We start from the raw sequence: 27,770 nt of genomic DNA, 5'->3' as shown, positions 1-27,770 counted from the left end.
ACCAACTTATTTTTTGCGACCCGTTTCCTGTCACCGTTTGAAAACCGGGCGCTTGCGTTTATGATCAAACCCCCATGCCTACGGTGATATATAACGGCGGCGTAAAACTCCCGCACTGCATGATCTACAACCGCCATCATTATTCGTCTCTGTGGCTAGTGACTGACAGTCTACAACGAAAATCATGGCACAGCTTATTCAGCAAGTTGATTTGGTAATGCATTGTATATTTCGAACAATTCTATGTCGTTCTCCGACTTGCGACCAATCGCGTCCAGTTGCCGTGCTTGATTGTCAGTGCCCAGACACAACAAAAAATGCCGAGTCGCCGTTGAGCAGTTGGCTCGACACTTTCTTTCTCAGGTAGCTCCGGCGTCAACTTGACCATTTTTAGATCCATGGTTTTTTCCCAATATGGTCGGACGTGCGGCTCATGCCGATATTCTGCCAGGTCCAAAGAAGAGACAAACAAAACTAAGTTTTCTGTGCCTGGATTTCTCTCTTGTTCTGGCAGAAGTTCTTATCCCAAGTTTACGAATTCTTATTGGTCGCATCGCACAATAACCTCGGCAAGGAAGGTTTTTACTAGTCTAGAACACTCAGTCGAATTTCGTTACTGTTGGAGAAATTTCAATTCCAAGTCGCTACCAAACTGTTTGTGCCTATCTCTTGTATTCAAACAACTGTCCGTAGCATCAGGGGTAAACAAACCTTCGGATTACCCCAATTATTTCAACCCCCCCTGACCTACACTTAACAGGCCTCTCCCCATCTGGATCCGACTGAGCTTGAGGCGGATCTGCACCGCAGCCACTGACATGTTGTTTCGTTTTTTCCTAATCTTTCCAAGAGTCTCCTATGTTCGACCCTGCGCTTCGCTGTCACGGTAACTTCCTCCCAGTCCGTGCCATGGAAGACCCGGAAAATTACCCTACAGGGGGGGTGTGGGATGTCAAGAAAAAGTACATCATTAATAGCCAGTACATGCAGAATTTGATGACTAATTCAGTACGTCAAACCGGTAACGCACGTGTTGACAAACTCTCTAATTACTCTGGCCCCTAATTTGGATGACTGGCTAGCTGTTGACTATCGACTTGACACGATGCGTGCTTCCTTGGGTTGCACTGCATAACTCAGCATTATATGCACGAACCGGCATGGCCCCGAGATTCTAGAATCCGAATCAAGTGGGCCGGACTAATATAGACTGATCATTCTTCCTTGTCTTTGTTTATTTCTTTTTATTCCATGTCAAATATAAACACCACACGTGAGGCACACCCCTGCATGGAACATCTGATTCAGCCGAGGATGGTTCTATTGTCATTGCTTGAGTATATCGTCGTCTTATTTCATCTCCGTCTACCTATGTAGCCTTTGGTGCTATTCCAAATGGGTCTACTCCAGAACCAATGCACAAGGTTTTGGTTCCAAACTTGGGATATCGAAAGACAATTCTGCCAAGACCCATCTGGAGGTCCGTATAGCTCACTAATTAATCAGCGCTTTTAAACAGGAGGTCACAACGTAACACTGGAATCAAAATTTGAAGCACGCTTCAGAAAGCCACTAAGATGTTAATGACGTCAAGCATCCAAGGTTGTTTGCGCAGGGCTTAGCCTATCAAGCCAATCCACGACATTGCAGCAAGAAGCTGAATATCTTTCGTCTTTTGACACAACCTCAAGAGTCGAATCTCGATGCCAGGGATCTTGTTTGGTGATGCAAGTCCATGAGTTCTGTACTCGCTCCTGACCCGGGCATACTCATCTAATTAATGTTCGACTCGAACTGGAACAAGGCTCTAATAGAGGTCTATACTTGGAACGGGCAAGCATGACTGTGGGTCGTGTCGGGTTCAACGGCTCGGGAGTGCCCGCCTACCCCTGGGGCTTGCGGCGGGAGGGGGTTTGTCTGAAGGAAACAACGGCTTTGGGCATAGTCCCGCCGATGGAGTATCTTTGAAAAACCCGCCAGCGGAACCTGGGCATGCAGAGGAAAATGAAGCCTATAAATCTGGCTGCTCACGCTTCCATCTCTGCCGAATATTTGGAACTTGTATCCAGACATACAGACTCATCTCAGTGAATCATAACCACAACTGCAACAACCATCATCAAACATCTCTTCAACTCATACAGCCCAACCAACACTAATACACTACCCTCACATCTAATCAATCCATCATGTTCAGGCCTAGCCCCCGAGCCATCAGCCGTGCCAGCAGCCTTCCTCATGGGCGGCACATGGCCACCGTCACCTCACAAGGCCTCAGCCCAGAGCAGCTCGAACGGATGGGTAAGACCATGCCTCCAGGCTACAAGGCACGCGTGGGCCAGCTCGAGACCTTCACACTCCCCGACTCCGTCTCGGGCAACCGAGGAGACCGGGCGATGGGCAAGGCGCTCGTCGAGGCCTGGCGCCGAGACGGCATCCTCCAGATCGCCATGAACCCCAAGCAGCAGGCCATGTATGACGCGGCGCAGGCGGCTTCCAAGCGCTTCTTTGCCAAGCCGCACGAGCAAAAAGCCGCCTGTATCGACAGCCAGAGCTACGCCGGCTACATCGCCAGTGGTGAAGAGATCACGGACGGCATCGCCGACTACTCAGAGATCTTTACCGTCACCAAGGATCTGGACCTCGACGAGCCCAGGGTAAAAGCAAAGTGGCCCTGCCATGGCCCTTGCCCCTGGCCCGATGCGGAGATGCGCGACCCCATGAAGAAGTACATGGACTACTTGGGCGAGAGCGGCGAGAAGCTGCTGCAGCTTGCCGAGTACGGGCTGGGTGTGCCCGAGGGTTCGCTCACGCAGTATACCAATGATGGTTGGCATCACATGCGGGTCCTCAGGTGAGTCCTGCCCACCACTTTCACTCTTTTTTTTTTCTTTACTTCTTCATGATGATCATTCTTTTACTAACCAATTATCTCATCATTAGGTTCCCGCAGAACAACAAGACCAACGGAAAGGGCAAGGAGGGCCGCGGAATCGGCAGCCACACCGACTATGGTCTTCTCGTCATCGCTGCTCAGGACTCTGTCGGTGGACTCTTTATCCGCCCGCCTTATGCCGATGAGCAGTACGCCAACTGGGAGAAGAGCGCTGCCGGTATGAAGGAGGAAGATGACCGCTGGGTCTACGTGCCTCCCATGCCCAACGTCTTTACCGTCTTTCCAGGTATGTTCCTTTTTTTATTCCAACATCTAGCGACTGCAGTCCTATTGCTCCAGCTTTCTAACATCCAAACCCAAACAAAACAGGCGACATCATGCAATACATCACCAACTCCTATCTCCCTTCGACTCCACACAAGGTCGGCCTCAACACGGCCGAGCGCTTCGCATTTGCCTACTTCCACGAGCCGTGTTTCCAGGCCGTCGCCAAGCCTCTGCCGGGCTACGAGGCCGGACAGAGCCCCAAGGAGGGCATCCACTACGGCACCCACTTCACCAACATGTTCATGAGGAACTACGGGTCTAGGATCACGACTCAGCGCCTGTTGGCCGAGGATCGCTACAGCCTACTGAGCAAACCGGAGCTCCGGACCATGCCTGAGGATACCAGGCGGGACGGCAGGATAAAGGAGGCCTTGAGAACCATGGGAGGGGAGATGGGGATGGGCAAGGGAATCAACGGAGCTGCTGCATGATTTAATTGGGCACTTTACGTAAGAGGCAAGACAAAAAAAAAAGTATGTGGTTGGGTGGATACCACGCCAAGAAGAGGAATTCAAGGGTAGCACGAGTGTTTGGAGGGCTTCAACAGAATAGAAAGGGGGAGAAAGTAGATGGTCAAACCAATCACTGGCCTTAAGCAAGCATTGCTTTTCGTTATTAGAGACAACAAAGAAAATTTATATTCATTTCGGCGTGACCAAATTATAGACTGTTTGTCCAACTGTTTAATGTACGTTTAACCCCGCATCTCAGGGTAATCATTTTTCCTTTTTCCTTTTTTTTTTTTTTTTTTTTTTTTTTTTTTTTTTTTTTTTTTTTTTTTTTTTTTTTTTTTGTTTCTTTTCTCTCAATCCATCTAAGACATCTCGACGTCCTCCTCGTCGCTGTCATCGTCCTCAATGTCAAGCTCAGATAGCTCAGCATCGTCCTCCATGTAGTAGTCGATTGCGCTGGGGTAGATCTCGTCCGAGATGGTGGTGGCGACCTCGTGGCCGGCGGGGAAGGTCTCGACGTCCTCCTCGGCAAAGTCGTCCTCCTCGTCCTCGTCATCCTCGTCGTCCTCCTTGGTGCTCTGGCCGGCGGCGGCGCGGGCGCGCTTGGCCTCGAGCTCGGCCTTGGCCTCGACGCTCTCGGCCTCGCTGATCCAGCGGCCACGGTACGAGAAGAAGTTGAAGAAGCTGATGGCGCCCTCGGCCTTGTCGGCGTCCTCCAGCATGGCGGCCAGGGCCTTGTACTCGGGCAGCTGCTTGGCGGCGGCGTCGCGGGCCTTGCGGGCGTCCTTGTCCAGCACGGCGTCGAGCTTCTGGGCGGCGTTGCCCTTCTGGGCGACCCAGAGGTTGTAGGCGGCGTCGGTCAGGCCCTGCGTCAGGTCCTTGCCGGCCTTCCAGTTGATCTTGACGGGCTCCGAGACGAGGCCGGCGGTGCCGTCCTTGGCGTAGCGGTAGTAGAAGTGCTTCTCGAGGACCTTGTCGGCGATCCAGTCGTTGTCCTTGAAGTGGAAGCGGAAAGCGACCGACCTGGGCTCGCCAAACTTGTCCTTGCCGCAGTCAGAGGGGGTGGCGGAGGCAGGGATGCCAGGGCGGGCGACCTCGATGTCGACGAGGCCCTTGACCAAGAGCTCGGTGTCGTCGGCAGTGATGGCGGCCTCGAGGTCGCGCTGGGCGTGCTCAAAGACGACGGCCCAGAACGCGGGGATCTTGGCGATGGTCTGCCTGCGCGAAGCAAAGATGTCGCGGGTCATCAGGTACTGCTTGGCCGCGATCTCAAGGTCGACGTCCGACAGAGCCGCCTCGAGGAGCTGGAGCTCCTTGACCGTCTGAGGGTCAATGGTGAAGTCTTCGGGGGCAGACATTGTGTAGTATGTGATGTGATTGTGGGAGAAAAACAAAAAGGGAATGTGTTTGTTTTTTTTGCGACGTTTGCAAAGGAAGGAATGCTTTTTTTGGGGGGTATCTCAGAAACGTTTCGTAGAAGAATAGCAGAGAGAGAGAGAGAGAGAGGGAAAAGGTTGAAGTGAGGGAGGGAAGGAGAGGGGCAAGGAGAAAAAATCTCTGCGGGAAGACAGAGTAGAAATACTTTGCGACCGCACTGCCAGTTTGAGGAGTTGCCCCTCCCTCTGTCGCATGGAAAGCAAACAAGAAAAAAAAAAAAAATTGTTACGCGGGGTCTCCCAAGCGACGCGACGAGGTACAGAGAAAAAAAAAAAAATCCAAGATTGCCCCTCCATCAACGTCAGGGTCCAACTTCTGGATCCAGTTCATTGGGGGCGAACCACGTCAATCAACAGGGATCATCCTGAGGGGAACCACATGTCAGTATGCCCAATTCCGGAGTATCTACCGGTTCCCCGTGCAGTTGTGAAAATTTGCTTAAAAGCGGGTTTGCATTCGCCTTTCATTACGGGATGCAAATTTCAGACGCATTGCCGTAGAATAAATCAAGGTGGGATAAACCTGGATCGATGATTGTCGGTGAGATATTTTTTTTTTTTTTTTTTTTTTTTTTTCGTTTGCAGGATGATCAAACTCCGTTGCCCAGCTGTGCCCAAACAAACAGGAAAAGATGGATTTATCCAACACAATCTAGACCATGCAGACGACGCTTTTTGCATGCGTTTTTCTGCATAAGATCATCACGATATATCGTAAAGTGCAGCTTGGCGACGCGCGCAGGGAACTCCTGGCAATTCCATCACGTGAGACCCTGATCTACCCTTATAATTTATTAGACTACCCAAGTACCGTACCTTACTTTCTGTTTACCATAATGCTAAAACCAGACTAAACTTAACTCGGCTTTATTGCCCCTCGATCTAGAAAGTTCGTCGCCTTGGCAACAGTGGAGTCTGAAAATCTCTTCTCACTCAGGTTTTCTTAATGTACCGGGACTATATTTATTTTGTGGGCTGAAGGGGCTGCTTCTTGGCCCTGAGGCGTTTCGATGTCCTGACTGGCTTGGGTTTCTTCACCGCATCCTCCTCAACCGTCTCAGCCTTTCTCTTCTTCGTGCCGGCGGAGCTCCTTATCTTGGTCCTACCGTCGACCTTTGGTGGTGTTGACTGTCTTTCGGATGCTACCATTAGTGGAGACCGCTTGGTTTCCTCTGCAGCCGTAATGGCCTGCAAGTTCGCCATTATGGGGCTCCAAGCAGCCATCCCGGCGGTGTCTATAATTCCAGCTGTCGCCATCCCTCTGTGCTCAATGACATTCAGAGACAACCTGGGTGCCAGGGGCACATAGGGACAGTCAGCGTACATCGGCGGCATGAAATCGGTGGCCATTCGGTTTCCCCACTGGTCGTACACTGCATCCGTGGTAAAGACGGGTGCTTTGCAGTAACATTCGACCACTTGTGGGATTAGTAGCTCTCCGATAGAGTGTATTATCTGCGTGTTAGATTCCTCGGGGAGGTGCTTCTTGTTCACACAGATCCAGTTGGTGGGGATGCGGAGTCCCGGATGGAATGTGAATCCGTCTTTGCCTGTGACGATGCACTTGTCATCACAGATGGAGTGTTTGCAGGTTCGCTGACTGCAGTAGCCTTGATATACTTTATTCCATTGTTTGCATTTGCAGCATTCCCACCTGGTGAAGTAGCCAAAAGGTGAGAATGGATAAATCGCTGATGGGGGTGACATGATGAGTTTTATTGGATGGTGCTTTGTACTTTGTAGTTGCGTAGATTGAGGTGGTCCAATGTTGGTAATGAGAAAAGGGCTGTTGGAACGAATTTCCGCTGGGTCCCCCCTAAAGGGTTGCAAATCTACTCACTGGGCTGAAGATCAGGAATCACTTCTCTGATATACAGACGGTCAAATGCAACAAAGATGGTTCCTCCGTTGTCTCTGTTTGGGTCAAAGAAAAGAACCATAAAACTTAGTTATATCTTTGTTATAATCTGCAGAGTCTACAAAAGGGAACAAAGAACATCAGGCTTATGGTAATTTAGAGGTGTGTCTTAAACCATTTCCCCCCATCCTGACCGGATTCGCCAAATGGAGGTTTTTAGCCGCCAAAGCTCCTGGCTTTTATCCTTCGGTTGCGAACGAAGAGCTTTCCAGGTAAGATTTCCAAGTTGTATGAGAAGTTTGAATATTTATATCATGGGCGACTTGCATTGTGTCGGTTGAAAACCGAATTTACGAAATCAAGTGTAGTTAACGCTAGCTCTGTTTATTCCCCTTTATTAAAAGAGCCAAAACGCAATTATTATTACACCGCGTGTCTGGTGCTGCGATGGTTAATCTACATTTGCCTAAACTGGATTGATATATGCCACACCGCCGAATTAGGACCAAGCAGGATTGTCCTGTCAGTGGTTGAAGCCTGTTGGGATGAGATAGGTTCAATGTTACGAAAGAGAAAGGGGGATGAATGGTAAAGATACAATGACACGAATGAATAGTCGAGTTTATGCCCCCCACTTACGGATTGTTGTTGCAACATCCCCTCTTGCAAAAGGAGATTGGGGCATACTGTGAACTAATGATGGGGCGCCTTACGTTATATTCGTGCAAATGTGGCCTTTGTCAGGAACAAGTCTTTGCTGTAGACTTTAGGCTTTAATATTTATAACAACAGCTACTAACATCGCCCTGAAAGTGAAGACCCCAACTAAATTCTCTTTGCCCCTTGACCTCTGAGCTTTCTCGATGTCCTCCGGAGAACATCAAGAGCTGGAAACATGATGGCCAAAATCCTTAGCATAGTAAGGACCTGGGAGAAACCAATTTTCCTTGGTCACCCTCAACCAATAAAATGTTTAACCTCTCGAGAGGGAAAACATTAAAAAGCTCCAAATGGTAAACAAGAGATATGAAACCCAGTTCACGCCGTAAAATCCGTAACTCCGAATCAATACCTAGTCCCTTCACCAAAATATGAACCTATTTTTCTTTTTTGACTTTAATCTTGGGGGATATATCCTGTTAACCCCGATTCGTTCTGTCTCCTCCGTCATTTGCACATAATGATGATATGGAACAGATCCTGCGGCCAATTTGCCATGGCAACCCGGACCTAACTTGACCATAAATGGATAGCCCAGGCCATTATTGAATGTCACCACGTCGCCTGGAATATTAGGCCCTTGCTCTTCCACCAGAGGTAGCTGCTTGTCTACTGGCACGAGAAAGACAAAACATTCTTCAGCCAATATGCTTGAAGAAAAGGCGAAACCAGTGACCAAAGTTGTAAAAAACGCGGAACAACGCATAATAGTGGTAGGGTTTGTAGAAGTAACCGAATAAGCTGACTTTAACACGTTGGGATGAACAAAGTGAGCTGAACCTGCTAGTGGAGAAATTATTTAATTCTCTTGGCCGGTAAATCTCTCAAGAAAATTTGAAGTGACCTAAGGTTGCGGGTGTGAGAAATAAACTTCAGCGAGAGGATAGCTGAAAGCTAGTAATGCAAATGGAATACTGTAACTTTTATAACAGACAATGAAGAGAGTTTAACTGACTAATAATGAGCAATAGTGTTATTTTTAGCATATCAAGCGTGTTTTCAATATTGTTTCAAATATGAAACAAGTGATTTGCTCAGATAGTGATTTCACGAGTTTTCAGATTTAACTCGTCTTCTAAGCCACCGGAGAGGTTCAAAATAGCTGACATACGAAAATAGTGTTGGTTATGCAAAAAGTCACAATATCAATAATCCATACTACTAAGCCTGATGTCCCGTCCAACAAGCTATAATAAGGACCACCGGAATCATTCCCGTGTTGCTCCCCTCGACGTGTAACGTAAATGTAAAGGCGACCAAACAAATTAATAAAGCGGCAATACACCTGACAACATCTTTCATCTCAGTACCGTCCTCGTTCTTGGATTCGATGTCCAGACTCTGCACCCTGGCAGCCGAGAATGAGTTTCGTGGCAATAACCGGTAGCTTGGAACCAGCTGTTCGTGCTTAAAATATCTAGTCGCCCGCTTAGTTAATGCCATTCCAACGAAGCCTTGGTCTCTGTATTCCAAAGGCTTCTAACGGGGACTTCGGACTGTGTTCCAGGACGAGCTTGATTTTACACTAGAAACTAATAGTTGCACATGTCGCCCTACCATCCTGCAGTGAACCTTAGCACAACATTCTTAAGATTTTCATCGAGCAACCTTATTGAGTTTGCGCTTCAGGCTGATGTTGGAGCACCTTGTTATTCCACTGGACTTTTGAAGCAACACTAGGAACGCCTCACGATTGTGGTGGCGGCAACTGGTCTCAACTCTTCGGGCGGTGTTACTCACAGGAGACATTGTGGTTCTGAAAGGCTGTGCGAGCGTGCTTTGAGCAGAAAACGTATTTGCCGCATGCTATCAGCTGACGTCACCAGCTATCCAACAAAATGCAGTGCGTGGCTGTGGCTCGTGCTGTTCATGGCTAATATCTAGCCAAATGAGTTAAATGCTGACGATCCCAGCACCTAACTATGGGCTTCAGCGCCGGGACTGGCAGACTAGCAACAAACTCCATTTGAGGTTATTCTTGGCTTGGTAACTTTGCAGCCTTCTTTCCCAGTCTTTTCCGAGACTGCCGTCCAAAATATGATCACTCCCGAGGCCCTTGAAGCAGGTGTGGACATAACACCGGGTCTTTGAATAGAGGCTAGCCCCCAGTGTCCCAAGAGGGCCCATTGATGCTTCTTTACTTGTGGAATCAACGTAGAGTCTTCCTCTCCAACTGTCAGGTGCTCAAGGGGTCTTTGACCCAATCTCGCAACGATTCGACAAAGGAACTTTCCTAAGGATCCCATCCCCATGAAGGACAAAGCTCATAGTATGTGGCGCGCCGTCTCCTTGCCCAAAGGCGAGACTAGGCTTTGTGGCCATTTGGTTGGGGATTGCGGGCTTTCAGTATATGACGGCATGAAAGCATTGCCTTGGAGGCCAGCTAGCAGCTGGTCGAATCAGGTGAGACCGCTCACGCCTTCCATATCCGTGTTGTATGTCGCTTCAACATTGAGTCTGGTTACTTCTGTGGCCAAACCGTAAAACAATGTCACAGTGCAGCATTACGATGCTGATTGCCGTTCCATTCTCACAAGTTTTCAAGTTGGCTGTATAGAGCAATAATATGTTTATCTTATGTTTGACGCTTATATTTTGGTTCTTTACTTTAGCACGTGGCCGGAATTATACGAAGCTTGAATTTGTATTGTTTTGACTGCCGATGAAACCAATAAGCTGAGGCTGCCTGATCGTAGCTTACAACAAACAGATCAATGAGATCTGGACAGACAGCTGATATGTTCTCACATGGATATTTGAAGCATGTTATCTTCTAACTACGAATCTTACATAAGGCCTGCCAAAGCCCGAAAAACTTGGGGGCCCGGCCCGGCCCATTGACCCATGGGACTGGGATGGGGGCCCGTAAAAGCCCATAGGTTTTTTTGGCGGGTTAATGGGGGCCCGCGGGCTCGCGGGCTTGGCCCGAATTGGGTAACCCGCGGGCTTTATATAAGTTTAAAATTTACGAAAAAATTATTGGAAAAAATAAAATATTTATATATTTAATTAAATAAAATAACGCAAATTTTAAAAGGTTATAATTATTTTTTATAATTATTTTATATTATATTAAATTATTAAATTAAAATAAAACGTATTATTATTTTTTTTAAATATAATAATAAATTAGTTTTTTTTTTATTTTGGTCGGATTTGGCGTTATCGCCAAAAAATTTTTCGTTATCGTTAAAAAATTTTTTAACGATATAAGGGATAAAATTAAATAATTTAAACGGCGAAATATTTAATTCGTTTTTTTTTTGGACCGAAAATAAATTTTTAACCGAAAATTTAAAATTAGGTTTGGGAATTTTTTCCGGGATAATACGTTATTTAATAATAAAAATTTTACTATTTATTTTTCCGTTTATTTACGGGCGTCGCGTAATAAAAAACCATAATAATTTTTAACTAAAAGGTTTATTTATATTAAAACGGGCGGTTTGCTTATTTTTTTTTTGGGTTTAGGGCTATTTATAACGGGTATAATATTATAAAATATAAATTTAAATTATATATTAACGTACGGGTACGTTTAATTATTTATAATATTAAAAATAAATTTAACGAGGTTTATATTTTTAATTTGGATAATAATACGGCGAACGTATATAACGTAAAAATTGGAAATTATTTTATATTAAAATGGTTATAATAAATGGTTATAACGTAAAAACATAAAAAAATTTACTAATAAAAAAATTAGTAAAAAACGTTTTAATAATTTTTTATAAAACCGCGATAATAAACGTAAAAAATTTGCAATTAGGTAAATATTTGTGGGTAATTTTTCGGATTAAACGTTAAAAAGGTATTTTAGGGATAATTAAATCGAAAATTCGCTATATTTTTTAAATTTCCCGTAAAATAATAATTAAAATAAAATTAAATAAATAAATTAAATATATAATAGGAAAATAAAAATATATTACCGGGTTTAAAACGTATATTTTTGCATTTTTTGGCGATATTCTTTTTATCCGCGGTTTTAAAAGGTATTTTGGGCGTTTTACCCGTATAAAATTTACGTGCTATTTTTATTTTAAAAATTTTGCGAAACGTTTTGGCGGAAATAAAATATAAAAGGGAAAATATTATACTTAATTAAAATTAAATAATAAAATAATTATAAAAAATGGTTATTAAATAAACAATTTAAATCGGTAATAAATGGAATTGGATAAATAATCGGGTAAAAAGCCGAAAATTATTACGCGATTGCCAAAAAAAAAAGTAAAGATTATGGGGGGACGAGATTAAACCCGATTAAAATTAGCGTAAAAATTTTTTTAAATAGTAGCGTTTTTTTAATTGGATGAAATGCGGGGTGGGTATGGGGCTAATCCAATTAAAAAAATACCGTTTGCAAAAAAATTTCCAAATTTTGGAATTTAATTGCAATAATAAAAATTTTAAATTTTTACAAATTTTACAATTTTACAATTTAATCGCGGTTTTATTTTATATTGGAAAAACTATTATTTACAGGAATAAATATCGTTAGTAAATATGGGTAAAAACCTATATTTTCCACAATAATTTTAATTATAATTAAAAATTAACCAAAAATAATATTTAAACGTAAAATAAATAATAATATCGGTCGTAAGGTCCAAAATTTACGAAACCGCAATAAAAAATTTAAAAAATAAGCAAATAATGGCAATAAAATTAAATTATTCGTAAACCGCGCGCGTAAACAATTTAATATAATATTATCGCGGTAAAAATCGAAATTGCGCGTTAATTACAAATATATAACGTCGATTAAATTTAAATAAAAATAAATGGAAAATAAATTTAAAATAAAATTTATTGCCAAAAAATAAATAACCATTCCATATAATTATTTAAAATAATAAAATTATAATAATTATTTTTTATAATTATTTAAAAAACGTTAAAATTAATATTGGAAAAATTTATAATCCAAATTTGGTTTAAAAATACGTACTTCCGCCCCAATTAATGACGAATATTGGGAAAACGTGGATAATTTTAACGATTTGGAAAACGTTTTCGAAACTTTTTTTTAAATCCCCATTAAAAAAGTTAAAAAAATAATGTTTAAATGGGAAAAAATGGTCGTTATTTTATTATTATAACAAACCAATTACTAAAATAAGGCAAATAAATTCGTCCGCCAAATTTTTTACAGCTTTTTTAAGGGCGTTTCGCCTACTAATATTATAAAAATTAGTAAAATAATACGCCAAATTCGCCATAAAATTACCTATTTTGGTAATATATTAACATTTTCCCAAAAAAAAATGGCTAAATTGGTAAATAATTAATGGTTATATAAAATAATTATTATTTTTTTTAATTAATAATATTAGGTAATACGTAGTTCCGTTTATTATATTATATATTGGTATTAATATTCCCTGGTTACGTATTTGGTTACCAAAATGCATTATTGGGCAAAAAATATTACGGTTTATAACCATAATATAAACCAAATATATTAAATATTCGATAATAAAACAAAATAAATATTCCCCAAATTAAAAATTATAATACCAAATTTAATAATTATAATATAAAACGGTTTATTTTACGTTTATTTAATTTTTTATTTTTATTAAAGGAATTTTATAACGCGTTTTTATTTGCTATGGCGTATCCAAACCTGTAATTGTAAATTATATTTATATTATAAATACCGCTAAATTTCGCGCGTAAAAATTATATAAAATATTTAATCGTAAAACCCCTATACGCCGTATTTAAACCAAATAAACGTTTTATAAAATATATATAAATATATTTAACAAATCGATTGGAATAGTTTACCGAATGGTTATTTAGGAAAATGCCCAGGGATGGGTTATATTTCCATTTATTACCGCCGATTAAATTGGAATACCCGATTTTGGCGAAATAATAAATAAAGAGATAAAAGGGTTATAAATACTAATTATAAAATCTGTTTACAATAAAATATTTGAAAAATTTAAAGGAAACTTTTTGTTTATAATATAAAATTATACCCAAATACGGTTATAATGGATAATTACGGGATTTTTTTATATTTTAAAATTAAAATATGGAAAATTAAATTATAATAATTATTAAAATTAATATAATACAATTTTAACGGTAAAAAGGGTTTTTATTTTCCAACCCCTTTTGAAATTAGTGAAAAAAATTAAAATTAAAAGTTTTTTTTATTTATCATTTTGCGTTAAATAAATTAACATATTTTAACCAATTTAAATAAATAAAATAAATAAAACGAATATAATTTAAATAAATAAGGAGGTATACAGGTAAATAAATATAAAAATAGGTAAATATTATTTATTAAAATTCTATTTTATACCTTATTATTTATAAAATAAATCGGATAAGGGATATATTTTTGGTAAATACCGTAACCCGTTTGGCGTAAATAACAGCCAAATTCGAAACCGTAAATAATTGTATTAAAAATATTTCCCCGGCTTTTTATAAAACTATTAAAACCTTAATTTAAATATATAAACGAACGTAAAACGCAACCGTATTTATTAAATTTTTTATTATATGTTGGAAAACGATTTTAAATATTAATAAATCCGTACTGGATTATAAACGGCAAATATCTTTTAATATAATAATTAAAACAATATATTAATATATAATTATTTAATATAACCATTATAATTTATATTTATTTCCAGGTTTAAATTGTTTTGTACAATTTTTCGTCCGTTATTTTTTTTTTGCTATTCGGTTATTAATACGGCCATTTTTTCGAATTGGTAGTTTGTTTTCCGTCGTTTTTTTCGCAATTTTTTTCGTTCGACCTCGTTTTATAATTGGATTTTAAAATAAAATTATATCCGGGGGTGGTATTTTTGGTATTTTTCGTAATCGAACGGGTAATCGAGGATTTAATTATTCGATCGGGTTTAACGGTGCAAATTAAACACGATTAATAAAAATAAAAAATTTAATTTCGATTAATTAATATAAAATAAAAATTAAATAAATAAAAATTTATTTAATATTTGGAAATTTTTATTTAAAAGCCGGTAATTGCCCGCGATATTTTTATTTTATTCGTATTATAATTTATTATATAAATAATAGCGATAATTTGGGAAAAAAAAAAAAATCGTCAATTTTCCAAATTTTTTTATTTTTTTTATTTTAAAAAAAAAAGGTTAACCGAAATAAATCCGATATCGATTATTTAAAATTTTATATTAAATTTTAAACGAATAAATTAAATCGATAAAAAATTTTTAAACGTTTTATATTATAAACCGATTATTATTTTTTTTTTTCAATTTTTAATTATATAATTATAATAGATAAATTAACAAATTTTTTAGGGGAATTAATCGAAAAATTATTTTCCCCAAATGTTAAATTTATTAACGAATTTTACGATAAAATTTCGAACGTAAAAACGCCCGTATAACGTCGATTCAACGTAAATTCGAACGAAAATAATTTCCTTTTAAATTTTAACCAAAATACCGAAATTAAATTTATCGTTACATTATTTACAAATTACGAATTTACGGATTGTAATAAACCTGTAATAAACGGCGGAAAAAATAACGTTTATTATTTATATATTTTTAAATTATAAAATAATTTTTTTAATTTATTCGTTATTGGTTTTTGGTTTCGCCGCTGGATTCCAAAAAAAAATAAAATCGATTTAATTTTAAAAACGTTCCAAAAACCCAAATTGGTAAAAATTTGGAAATTTTACCAATAAAAATTTTTCCGAAATAACGGCGAATTATACGTTATTTACAAATAATATATACAAATATTAAAATACCTTTAATTTAATAAAAAAAACCAATAATAATATAGCGGAATAAATACCTTTATACGGCATTACAATATTATCGTTTATACCCGAAAAGGATCGGAAATTTAAACGATATCCGGTAATATTATATTAACCAACGTCGATTTTCGGCTAATAAATTATTTTTTTTTAAAAAAATATAACCATTTATATAATTATTTATATAATTATTTATTACAATTTAAATTTATTTATTTTATATATTATTTTTTTATTTACGTAACGTTAATAAAATATTATATATTCGTATAGGCCAAAAACGTATAATAATATTCGAAAAATAAAATCGAAAAATCCTACGTCCAATTTTATATTTCGTTACGGAAAGGATTTAATATTATATACGATTCGGAATTTAAATTGTTCGTATAAACCCAAAACGACCGATAAAAGGTCCTTTCGCTACAAATATTTACCAAAAAATACAAAATAATGGTTAAAAATATTATTACCCAAACGTTAGCTAATATTCCCCGAAAGGGGAAAATATTTTTAATTATTAACGGGTAAATTAGCCCAAATTTAAAATACGTTTTTTGGGGTATTATAACCGTTTATATAAATAATAATTAAATACGCCGTTATATTATTTTAAATTTTATTATAACTAACGTTAATAAAACGAAAAAACGATTGGTAAAATTTACGGCCCAAACTATTGTAAAATATAAATTAAAAAATAAAATATTGGTTATTACGGCCAATAATATATTTAATTTTCGCGTTAATAACGTAACGGCGAAATTTCGGGCTTATAATTCCCAATTACAAATATAATTAAAGATTTTCCAATTATTTTATATAACCTACGTTTTATAATTTATAAAAAAGGTTATATATTAAAATTTCCATATTACCAAAACAAATTTCCGCGTTTTTCTGGTTAATTTTTATAACGACGAAGATTTAATTATTAATAATACGGACGAAAATAAAACGTAGGATATTTTTCCAAAATATATTATCGTTTAAATAAATAATACTAATATATTAAATAATTCAAATATTATTTAACCCAATATTTTATATTAATTAAAATATTTGGCGGTTTTATTTTATTAAAGCCCTAAACGGATAAAATTTTTTTGCAATTTGTAATAATTTACCGGTAAATATAAATTTAAAAACCTTCGATTATTAATTAAAAATATCCAAATTAAATAAAATTCGACCATTTTAATTATTACGCGTGCTTTTTAATTTCGTCAAACTATAAAAATATTTATTTAATAATATTCTATTTTGCCAAATGGTTAAAACGATCCGATTAATATTATTTTAACTAAATTTCGAATTTTTAACGAAAATTGGATTATTTTAAAATATTTATTAACGACGATTAAAATTATAACGGTTTTTACCAACGTTTTTGGGGCAAATAAAATGGAAATAATTGTATACGTATTATTTAAATTAGAAATTATCGGTATAATTTTTACCAATTTCGAACGTAAATTTTAATTAAAAATTCGAAAATATTTACAAACGGGATAATATACTTATTTAAAAGCCGCAATTTTAACGGCGCGAGCAAAATTGGATAAATATATTAATTTAATTTAACGTTATTACGTTAAAAAATTATATTTTTTGGCCGTTATTTTAATTCCCCCGACGCGTACGGATTTCCGAAAAACCGTTTGCGGTATTATATAAAATATATTAATTAACGCGTAAAAGATTTAATCGCCAAAAAAATTAAACGTTTAACCGAATTATATTTAAAAAAACGAAATCCGAATTTCCATTCGAAAAAAAGTTAATTTAACCGGGTATTAATCCGGTTTTATTTATTTTATAACGTAAACCGAATCCGAAAAAATCCAAATATGTAAACAATTAAAATTTAAACCCGATAAAATTTTTATATTTTATCGATCGATCCGTCGAAAAAAATATCCGGTTAAAAATTAAAATATTTTTAATACAAAATGGGTAATATATTAATTTTATTATAATCTAAAATATGGATGGTTATACGGATAATTATACGGATAATTATATATATTAATTTTTATTTATATTTAATTATAAAAAATAATAATAATATTTTTAATTGGTAGGTTATATATAAAATAAAATTTCCAAAATTCGTCCAAATTACCCGCGATATTTTAATTATACCTGTTATTTTAATTTTTATCGAACGTTTATAATTATAATTAGGTAGTTTTATCGGTTTTAATTAATATTTTCTAAATTTATTTACTATTTACGATCGTATTATTATTTATATTTTAATTAAAATTTTTTTTATTTTTTTGGTCGGTATTAAAATTATTATCGTAAAAAGCGAATATTTAAACCCGGAAAACGAAAAAATTAAATACGATAAATTTACGGAATTTATCGGTTTTATCTACAATTTGGGTAAATTAAATAATAATTTTAATTCCGATAAAAATAATATTATCGAAATAGCCGTTAATAATACCCCAATCCGGGTTAATATTAACCGTATACCTATATTACCTATTTCCATTTAAATTGGATTAAAATATAATAAAATTTTTATAAAAATTTTAACCAGGGCGTTAAAACGGGTACGGAATAATATATCGTATGGACGTAATTTGAAAAATTTTCAAATATAAAATACTATTAAATAAATTGTTTTTTTTCGTATTTTATATTCGGTTAATAAAAAAAAATATTATAATTAATATTTGTTATTTTTATTTTTACTATAATTTAATTTATTATATACGAAAAAAAATAAAAATCAATAATAATAATAATAATTATAATAATAATAATAATAATTATAATAATAATAATAATAATTATATTGGAAAATATATTATTTTATATTACGTTTATTTTAATATAATTTCCTTCGGAATTTTACAAGTGTTAATTTTAAAATATTTACGTATTTACGGGTTTTACCCACGGGGGCCCGCGGGCTGCCAAGAAAACCCGCGTTTAAATTTGGGCCGGGTTGGGCCCCCCCATAAATATTACAGTTTACCCGCGGGCCCCCAGACCCACCTATTTGGGCCGGCGCGGGCCCCCATGGGCGGGTTTTGGCAGGCCTTAATCTTACAATGAGGAGATACGAAGATCAGCCTAAAATAAATGAGACTGCGTAGCTTGACCAACCTTTATGTCATGGATCCAGATAACGGACCTGCCGTAGGTGTTCGGGTTTTAACTAGAGTATTTGGTAAGGTTGCAAACCAATAATAATTAGACTGAAATAACCCAAAAAATAAGAGTTTAACCAAAACCTCCCAAAATATACATTTTGAAATTGGAATATATTTGCAATCTTAAAGCAGGCTATTAATGGGGCATTGCCGATTAAAGTGGAAATTCCGACAGGTTATTAAAATCGTCTGCTTGTACCTTGGAAGCCCCTTACCATTCGCGAAGGAAGTCCAGACATAAAAAGCCAGTATATAATTAAATAGGTACTTTTTTATTGTAAAAAACCCCTTTTTATAGTCTCAGGGCTCATCCCTGAACGCGAGCTCCACTAATTAAGCCGTGGCTCAATTGGTGGCTTTGTTTGTACCTGTGGGTCCAACCAAAAATCACTCTGGTTCAGGTCTAAGGACAACTTGTTCATTTTCGTCGCAAGTGGAGGTAATTTCGGCATTTCGGCGACCGACACTCCGTTATAATTAATTAAATAAAAATCGTAAAAATATACGGTTTGTACGTTGGATATAGCAATTAGCAAAATAATTAATAACGATTTAATTTATATTTTTAATCGTTATATTGGTCGAATTGGGATATGGGTGGCCTTGATTTGCAAGTGGAGGTTGGGTTTTTAAAAAAAATTGAAATTTTTTGATTTTTTTTAATTATATTTTATTTTTTAAATATAATTTAAAAATTTTTGTACCTGGAGGGTGGTATATACGTATATATTATATATGTGAATTTTTATTAGTATATTACGTAATATAAGGTGTTAAATAATCGAATAGATAAAATATTAAATATTTTTAATAAATTTTGCAATCGAAACGGGTTTATATTTTTACCAATTTTAACGATATTAATACCAAAATCTCAACGATTATATAACCGGTATAAACAAACGTCCACGCTTAAAAAAATTTTTAATATTGTTTAAATTGTATATTTTATATATAAATTTAATAAAATCTATATATTTTTAAATTTTATTTTATATTTACTTTAGTTTAAATAAAAAAATATACGTTATCATATTATTATATATAATTATATTAAAATTTCATTATGTCGAGTTTTTTTTTTATAAAACCTTTTATTAAGAAATATATTAATTATTAAATATTTATATAAAATATTAAATTTAACGTATATTTATATAAATAAAAAATTAACGAACAATAATTTGGAAAAATAAATTATACGTGGGGGCTATTATAATTATACTAATTACTTTATATAAATAAAAAATTTATATATATTATTATTTATATATAAATTTTTAAATAGGGCGTTAAAAATAATAATATTATTATTTAATTTTATTTTAATTTTTGTATAACGTATCTAAATATAAGGCCATAACCATTAAAAAGCTTTAATTCCAAGCTTTATAACGATATTTTTATTATATTTTTACCATTTTTATTTAATTAAGTATTTATTAATAAATAAATACACAGTGTTTTAACTGTATCGCCAATGCGCATACAGTGCATACACAGTGCGTATACTGTGCGATAACCTCCATTTGCGCCGATAATCGACAAGATGTCCTCAGACTAGAACGGGCGCGATCTTTTTGGCCAATTTGATTGGCCGAAAAGCCGTGTGGCTGAAAGGTACATGGAGCGTCCGGTCCACCACCGAGCGGGATTGGTCCGAGCAGCCTCATGGTGTTATCTGCGACCTTTTCCCATTCGGGAACCTTGGACACCCACCTCCAGTTGGCGGCGTAGCGGAGGAATGTGTCCCGCGTCAGCGTAAACTTGCCCTGCATGGACCCGTAGCCGGCAAGGACGCTAGCTAGATTCTGCCAGATGCACGACACTTGCGGGCAGAGCCTTGGGTCACGGAAGCAAGCGTACCGAAACCGGTTCATCTTGTTCAGCGCTGGGGTCAATTCTTTTGTAAAGTTGTCCTAGGGCGCAAACGTCTGGCTAATCGACTGCTCTGCCGCCGAGGAGTCGCTGGCCTCGCGCGCAGCATTCAATGCTGTGTGCGTGAGCTCGGCGGCGTATGTCGACATCGACATGTTGACGTTGATGCCCGGCGACAGCAGCGGGTTTGTGAAGCCGCAGGCGTCACCGATGGCGACCCAGCCCTCACCGGAGACGACGGCTGATTGTTACGTGAGGGTCTTGCGGACGAACCAGGTCGTCTCGGGGCCGTAGAGGTCCTCGATCAGTGTGAAGTGGCTCATGAACTCGTTGATGAGAGGTTACTTGCGCACAAAGTAGTAAAACTTTTGCTCAGCCTCGGTGGAGCCGTACGAGGACAGGTCCTCGGGGTACTTGAGCCCAAACATCTTGGTCACCTTGGCAGTGCTTGGAATCTGGTCACCTGGCACTCCGGCATCGGCGCAGTCGAGAAGATACGTCAACATGTCCATCAGCCTGGCGGTGGGGTTGCCCTGCCATGAGAGGATCCAGATGACCCAGAACCAGCCTTCAGGGAAGCAGATGTGATTTGTGTGGCAGCCTTCGTAGAGACGGAACGGTATTTCGCTCTCATCATCGGGGTATGTAAAGTATCCCCAAAATGCGTCCGTGTTGAAGCCTTCAAAGCAAAACAATATCGAGTCAAACCCAACGTCACATTGACTCCCACCAATCAACCGATCCATCGATTAACACTTTGGGAAGGTGGTCAAGTGATGCCCAAAAGCTTATTCGGTGAAACAACTACCGTGACGCCAAGTCCGTCCCTTTTCATCGTTTCAGTGGACAGTGATCTGATGCTTGTTTGCACTTCGGTGTAGGCGACGTAACGAGTCATTAGTAGCTGGAACCTGTTAAACGGAAATGCTCGTTTGTCCTTTTCATTTATTTGGTATATTGTATATTGTGTAATAGATGTGGTCAAACGACGTTGCAACTTGCAAATAAATACCTACCTACATGCCTACACTAGCTCAGGGTTAGGTGTTTATACAGTTGATGTGTTGATTCAAAGTGGAGTATTTTATGTTGTAGTGAACAACGGGTCGGACCGTGGGGTTCCGCCAATTCGGATACAGAGAAACAAACGATTCAAACTCAAACCAATTTATTGTGTTACCTGACTATTTCCTAAAGAGGGAATCAAAAAAAAAAAAAAAAAAAAAAAAAAGAAAAAAGAAAAACAATAATAAAAGGAGAAAGTTTATCTACACATTCTGGCCGAACCAGGCACAACCAAATCATACATGACGGCTCAGTGAAATTCGGCGAGATATCGCTTGTGCAGCCACTCGAGCGAGGTCATCTTATCACCCCATTCTCCCACCATGGTCGGCTTCCAGGCCCCGGGCTCTTCGCAGCCGGGCGCAGTTTCGATCATGACCGAGGCATCGGGCTGGCAAAAGTAGACAATGGTATACCTGTCGACCACGGTGCCCTTGGGGTCGAAGCCCTCCTGCATCATGATGTCGCGGGGGCCCACCACACGGTGGAGCGAGCTCTTCCAGCGGCCGTTGGACTGTCTCTCGAGCATGTCACCCACGTTGAGGATGATGGTACCCTTCTTGGGCACGATGGGCTTGAAGACCTCACCGTCGTACACCTCCAGCCCGCCAATCTCACCCTGGAAGAGCATGGTCAGGCTGCCGTAGTCAGTGTGGGCATTCAGGCGGGCCGCCTTGCCGCTGTGCAGTGGTTCAATGGAGATCTCAGGGTAGTGCATCAAGCTGATGTGGGCGTCGTTCATCGAGTGTTGCTTGCAGAACAGTTCTGGATCCTTGAGCCCCAGCGCGTCGCCGCAGTCCTTGAGCAGGCTCTGGGCGAGCTTGGTGCACTCCACAAACCACTTCTCGTGGAATGCTCGGAAACCAGGCAGGTCCTCTTCGGGAACGTAGTTGTTGGGAACCAGCCCGCTGTTTGGGAGACCGTTGCCCAGCTCAAACGTCTCCTTGATCTCCGGCTCAGTGATTTTGGTCTTTTCAATCTCGTCATGATCAAAAAGCAACTGCACGGTGTGGCCAACTCCCTGCTTGGCATACCCACGGTGACTATAAGGGGTCTCATATGCAGGGTGCTCCGCCTTCATCTTGGTCTCAAATGGGAGCGCAAAGAGTTTGCGCGACTGATAGTTGTCAAGTTAGCAAAACCGTTGGTGAATGACAAGACCATTAGTGAAGATATCAGCTTACCCACTCAAACGCCTCGTCAAGCAGCTCTTGAGAAATGGTAGAGTTGGACAGATAGCAGAATCCATAGATTTGGAATCCCCTATCCAGCTCCTTCAGCCACTTCGCGCGCTCTTCCGGGCTGCCGTGCATACCCTTGTAGTCAATGACAGGCATGTCGAATGGGATCTCGACCGACGAGGCATTTGCAGCCTTGGAGTCGTTCTTTGCGTAACCCATGTTGATGATTTGTTGCTTGGTAATGTGATGTGTGATGTGATGTGGACAAAGTACCTAGCTGTGGACTTTGTATTGGGGAGGATATTTTAGTCTAGCAGGTGAGTGGCAAAAGGGTCCTGGTATGGGGCGCCTTGTCTGTCATTTAAAAATACAAGTAAAGTCAGTTACTTGTGTACGTTCCTGAGCGTCGTACGGTGTGCGGGATGAGACTCTAATGCCGACAAAGTCGAATCGCCGATCAGATAAACGACCAATAAGATCCACAACGGATGGCGGAGACAAACCCTTCCCCTCAATTTTGACCCTTGTCCCTGAGTGTCAAAGGTGACACCAACGCCCGAACCACAGATATTGTTTCTTGATAGATCCACAGGTGATATGGGCCGACACCGGCCAAGGATGGCGTGTTTCCCCGCCCTCCAAACAAACAACGGATTCATTGATCCGTAGTGGGATTACGCAATTGTGGCAGTCGGTTATAAACCTTATTCTTGAGCTTGTTAACCTCTGACCCTTCACTGTAGGCAATGTTACATTTTCTGGAAGATTGACGTCTCTTGGGTTTTGGTCGAGTGGACATGTTCGGCCCCGCCCTCCCACATCAAGGTACTATATTCGTACTATAGTATACCGTAGTATTGCGAATGCGACGGTGAAGAACAATAAGCGACCAAACAGACACCTCCACATTTTCCTCTTTTATTCGCAATAAGGTTTCAACACCGACTGGTTACCCTGCGTCATTTGAGTCAGCACTATACATAATCACTCGAATCTAGTGGGTGTCCTCATCACAAGATCCAGGGAAGCTATAGCCTCAATTGGTTCGACCCTTGGCAGTACATTTGAGGCGGGGCGGCTGAGCAGCGGCTTTCTGCAATCAAATTAAGTTTTGGAAACTTATCTAACGAATAAGGGGAATGTTCTTACGTAGTAGTTCATGGCGGAAGGGAAGAACCTTGCTGGAAATAGAGTAGGTTAGTTAACTTTACTTTACTTTTTCCCAAACGGGTAGGGTTGCAAAGTGGACCTTGCGGAGAACTCGAAGGAACGCTAAAGGGACCCTGATGAACGCCAAATCTGTACTACGTAGCCGCAGACACATGACATCGTTCCAACTTGAAATGACAAGGATTGTGGGCATGAATTATCTGGATTCCAAAGCCAAGACTATACTATACTGCAGAAGTTTCTCAAAGCCATAGTGAAAGCAAGCAACTTGACACGTGAACAATCTTGTGTCTGACAAATCCATCAAGGAACATCCCTCCTCTCTGCTCCACCAATCCGTCTTCGTCTTACGCACTCCCTTGTCGTTTACCATCTAGAGCTAGCTACATAGTAGTCCCTGCTAAGCGCATGTATCCATTTTTTTTCTTTTTCTTTCTTCTCCGTTATCATGAGTCTACTTAGGCTCTAGGCCAGACACATGCGGAGAACCAGGTAACGGCGTGTTCGATGAGCACTTCGGTGCCGTTATCTACTTTGATGGCCTTGTCCAGAATCATGGCGCAATGCCTAGAGTGATGAACGGTCTGAAGATCCGGAATCGGGCGACCATCCTCGTAGCTCAGATGGAGACTGTCCCAGCTGTACATGCAATGCTTGTAGTGGAAACGGCGCTCCACCCAAACCTCGCTGTACATCTTGAGGACCTCCTTGTCGTCCGGCAGGGGCATCGTGAGGTTTGCGTCCGCCCACCAACGGACGGGACGTTCAGCCCGCATCCTCTTCGAGTGCTCCAAGTCGAGCTCGTGGTCGTAGCACTCGGGCGGCTGCCAGCTGAAGTTCATGTAGTCAAAGACGCAGCCCTTGGCTATGGCCTCGGGGGCGGTGAAGCCGCATCGACCAGACTTGCCGGCCTCGAAGCCCGTGACGGTGCGAGGGTGGTGATGCGAGAGCTGCATCGCTTGGTAAATGGCTGTGCCCCCGAGCAAGACGATGAGGCAGCCCGCGATCCCCAGCGGCTTTCGGTACTTGGAGCGATACCAGGGGAGCTTTTGCTCCCAGAGCGTGGGGGCATCTTCGCTCAGCGAGTCGTCGCGGAACGAGCTCAAAAGCCCGTCGCTGGAGCGTTCATATGTCTGGGAGTTTTTGGACTCCATGGAAGGCGAGGCTTGTTTTTTTGGTAGAGTTTGATTCAATCTTGTGTAGGCGTTAGAGAGAAAAGGTAGTAGTGTATGCATCTGGCTAAGTTGTGTCTTTGTGTGGGTTGAGTGAAAGTGCTTGCTTCTCTTGGGTGGTATCTTGTAAGAAAACGAGACTGAGGGTGGACGGAACGAGATGAAGAAAGAAAAGATGGAGGAAACTGGAAAGACAGACTCTTCACCTGGATGAGAGCATCACTGACGCACAGGTGTCTCTATCCCTTTCAGCCAGGGTCACACCTGATGTACGGAAAGGGTATGTCGGTTTCCTGTCATCGCCTTATGCAAACACCCCACCTTTTTCATCCTATAAATCATCGAGTAAAACAGAAGAGACGGGTACTTCTCTGTATGTGATGTGATACGTGGCAATGCAACCTACCCCTCGTAGCGAGAGGAATACGTCGAACGGGATACTTCCGTCGATCAAGCAAATCTAGGCAATGCCTTCATTACGCATTGTCATTCAGCTGCATATGCGATTTCAAGCAAGTCACAAGTCATGTACTCGGCAGCCTAATTTGACAATCTCCATAAATCAGGGAAGATACAACAATCTCACGCCTTGTATGTTCGATATGTCGTGGATGGCAATGCAACATGCCCCTCTTATCATAGGTCAAATTAACCTGGACTATGTTTGTCCGCGAATAGCGGTTCTAGCTAATGCAATTGTAAGCCGTGTCATTTGACTGCATCATTTGTGTGAAACAGGTTACATTGGCACAATCGCCCTGTCAAACAACCGAACAGGGCTGGCCGTTGACGGCTTATCCCCAAAGCGTATGCCGAAGCCGCTTTCGGTATCAGCAACTCCCCGACAGCAAAATATCAGACTTAGAAATGAAATGAAAATACAGTTTTGTGATTCATGACGGTGTATATAAAGAAGTCATTGTGCTGCCGGTCGTACACTCAATCTTTTGTTTCCTCATCCCCACAGGCATCTGAAACACTGCGCCGGAAGCAAAACTATCAAGTTCTATCAACCACTCTTGCTACTTTTCACCGAGACCAGACTCTCGAACACTCATACACATTATACTTTTTATCTTATCCTCCCAATAACAAAACCGCCAACATGAAGCTCACTCAGGCCGCCGTTTACGCCATCTTGGCCTACACTGCCGTCGCTCTTCCCACCGCACCCATGGGCAAAGCTGACATGGGCAAGGCCGACATTGCCAGGAGGGATGGCGGCAAGGCCGATGTGGCTGGAAAGGCAGACTATGCCCGCGACCTGGGCAAGGCTGATGTTGCCGGTAAGGCCGATATCACCAGGAGGGATGGCGGCAAGGCCGACGTGGCTGGCAAGGCAGACATTGCTCGTCGGGATGGCGGCAAGTCCGATGTTGCTGGCAAGGCCGACGTGGCCAAGAGGGACGGCGGAAAAGCCGACGTGGCTGGAAAGGCCGACGTTGCCCGCAGGGACGGCGGCAAGTCAGATGTTGCCGGTAAGGCAGACGTAGCCAAGAGAGACGGCGGTAAATCTGATGTTGCTGGTAAGGCAGACATCGCTCGCCGTGATGGCGGTAAGGCCGACGTCGCCGGCAAGGCGGACGTGGCCCGCAGGGATGGTGGCAAGTCAGATGTTGCCGGTAAGGCGGACGTGGCCCGCAGGGACGGCGGTAAGGCCGATGTGGCTGGCAAGGCAGACATAGCCAAGAGGGACGGTGGCAAAGCCGACGTTGCCGGTAAGGCAGACGTCGCTCGCCGTGATGGTGGCAAGGCGGATGTCGCCGGGAAGGCCGACATGACTAAGAGGGACGGTGGCAAAGCCGACGTGGCCGGAAAGGCGGACGTGGCCCGCAGGGACGGCGGAAAGGCCGACGTTGCCGGTAAGGCGGATATCGCTCGCCGCGATGGCGGAAAGGCCGACGTTGCCGGTAAGGCGGATATCGCTCGCCGCGATGGCGGAAAGGCCGACGTTTCCGGCAAGGCTGATGTCGCTCGCCGCGATGGCGGAAAGGCCGACGTTGCCGGCAAGGCGGATATTGCTCGTCGCGATGGTGGCAAAGCTGACGTTGCCGGTAAGGCTGATGTTGCCCGCAGGGACGGCGGCAAGGCCGATATGGAAGACTCTTACTAAGGGAGGAGTTTTAAATGGTACGATTTATGTGGGCATGATATTTACTTGGCAGGATGTTTGATTTTGGGTTTGGTTGTGTGCTATTTGCATTTCCTTCTTGAGCATATCTGCTCCTTGCATTCCTTATGAATTGATGAAATGAATGGACATATGCGCCTGAGTCCAAAATGTGGAACCTGTACAGCTGCATCGGGCAAAGCAAGGAGAAATCAATCATTTCTGCTATAGTAAAATAGCCTTCAACAGGCTATCGTTGCATACTAAGTTAAGATTTGTGAATTTGAGTTGTTGAGTGCATCAATACAGCAAATTTAAACGCGGAAGATGGTAAATCTTCTCTGCCAGTTACCTTTTCAATGATGTCGACAAACGATCTTCAACCCGTTTTAATCTATCGTATATATTGTATAGCATGCATTCGGTAATATCTCAAGCTACTACTCAAGATCTCTATGTTTTGCTTCCAAATTCAAAATAAGGATGGTTAAAAAAGCGGCCTTCAAGCTGCCGAATATTCCATGGGTCTCTGAAGTG

At 40.4% G+C, this 27,770-nt stretch overlaps 7 protein-coding genes across 7 annotated transcripts; 2 read left to right on the top strand and 5 right to left on the bottom strand.

Moving 5' to 3' along the window:
• Positions 1 to 2,189: 2,189 nt before the first annotated feature.
• On the top strand, positions 2,190 to 3,710 carry PgNI_10093 (uncharacterized protein; the record flags this gene model as incomplete). Its single annotated transcript, XM_031130069.1, has 3 exons — positions 2,190 to 2,854; positions 2,944 to 3,182; positions 3,266 to 3,710. 3 exons carry the CDS (start codon positions 2,190 to 2,192, stop codon positions 3,652 to 3,654), a joined length of 1,293 nt encoding a protein of 430 aa, XP_030980121.1. The 3' UTR covers positions 3,655 to 3,710.
• A 327-nt stretch (positions 3,711 to 4,037) lies between these two features.
• PgNI_10092 (uncharacterized protein) lies at positions 4,038 to 5,033 on the bottom strand (the record flags this gene model as incomplete). The annotated part of the gene is made up of 1 exon (XM_031130068.1): positions 4,038 to 5,033. One exon carries the CDS (start codon positions 5,031 to 5,033, stop codon positions 4,038 to 4,040), a length of 996 nt encoding a protein of 331 aa, XP_030980122.1.
• A 1,041-nt stretch (positions 5,034 to 6,074) lies between these two features.
• On the bottom strand, positions 6,075 to 9,438 carry PgNI_10091 (uncharacterized protein; the record flags this gene model as incomplete). The annotated part of the gene is made up of 2 exons (XM_031130067.1): positions 6,075 to 6,674; positions 9,430 to 9,438. The coding sequence occupies 2 exons, from the start codon at positions 9,436 to 9,438 to the stop codon at positions 6,075 to 6,077; spliced, it is 609 nt and encodes a 202-aa protein (XP_030980119.1).
• Positions 9,439 to 20,576: 11,138 nt separating this feature from the next.
• PgNI_10090 (uncharacterized protein) lies at positions 20,577 to 21,281 on the bottom strand (the record flags this gene model as incomplete). The annotated part of the gene is made up of 2 exons (XM_031130066.1): positions 20,577 to 20,759; positions 20,889 to 21,281. 2 exons carry the CDS (start codon positions 21,279 to 21,281, stop codon positions 20,577 to 20,579), a joined length of 576 nt encoding a protein of 191 aa, XP_030980120.1.
• A 433-nt stretch (positions 21,282 to 21,714) lies between these two features.
• PgNI_10089 (uncharacterized protein) lies at positions 21,715 to 23,133 on the bottom strand. Its single transcript, XM_031130065.1, has 2 exons — positions 22,785 to 23,133; positions 21,715 to 22,717 (listed from the first exon to the last, which is right to left on the bottom strand). Exons 1-2 carry the CDS (start codon positions 22,998 to 23,000, stop codon positions 21,851 to 21,853), a joined length of 1,083 nt encoding a protein of 360 aa, XP_030979586.1. The 5' UTR covers positions 23,001 to 23,133; the 3' UTR covers positions 21,715 to 21,850.
• A 1,276-nt stretch (positions 23,134 to 24,409) lies between these two features.
• Positions 24,410 to 25,105, bottom strand: PgNI_10088 (uncharacterized protein; the record flags this gene model as incomplete). The annotated part of the gene is made up of 1 exon (XM_031130064.1): positions 24,410 to 25,105. One exon carries the CDS (start codon positions 25,103 to 25,105, stop codon positions 24,410 to 24,412), a length of 696 nt encoding a protein of 231 aa, XP_030979585.1.
• Positions 25,106 to 26,228: 1,123 nt separating this feature from the next.
• Positions 26,229 to 27,236, top strand: PgNI_10087 (uncharacterized protein; the record flags this gene model as incomplete). Its single annotated transcript, XM_031130063.1, has 1 exon — positions 26,229 to 27,236. The coding sequence occupies one exon, from the start codon at positions 26,229 to 26,231 to the stop codon at positions 27,234 to 27,236; it is 1,008 nt and encodes a 335-aa protein (XP_030979579.1).
• Between the last annotated feature and the right edge of the window lie 534 nt (positions 27,237 to 27,770).

The sequence above is a fragment of the Pyricularia grisea genome, chromosome VII, assembly GCF_004355905.1.
Source record: "Pyricularia grisea strain NI907 chromosome VII, whole genome shotgun sequence".
NCBI lineage: Eukaryota > Fungi > Ascomycota > Sordariomycetes > Magnaporthales > Pyriculariaceae > Pyricularia > Pyricularia grisea.
The sequence above is the reverse complement of the archived record's forward strand: the minus strand, read 5'-3'. Positions and strand labels throughout refer to the sequence as shown.

What these genes read in the sequence shown, in the direction of transcription:
- PgNI_10089 (XM_031130065.1), bottom strand. Translation starts at nt 23,000, where the DNA reads ATGGGTTACGCAAAGAACGACTCCAAGGCTGCAAATGCCTCGTCGGTC. An exon ending in TTGACGAGGCGTTTGAGTGG is followed by an intron (nt 22,718 to 22,784) that starts GTAAGCTGATAT and finishes GACAACTATCAG; the next exon opens with TCGCGCAAACTCTTTGCGCT.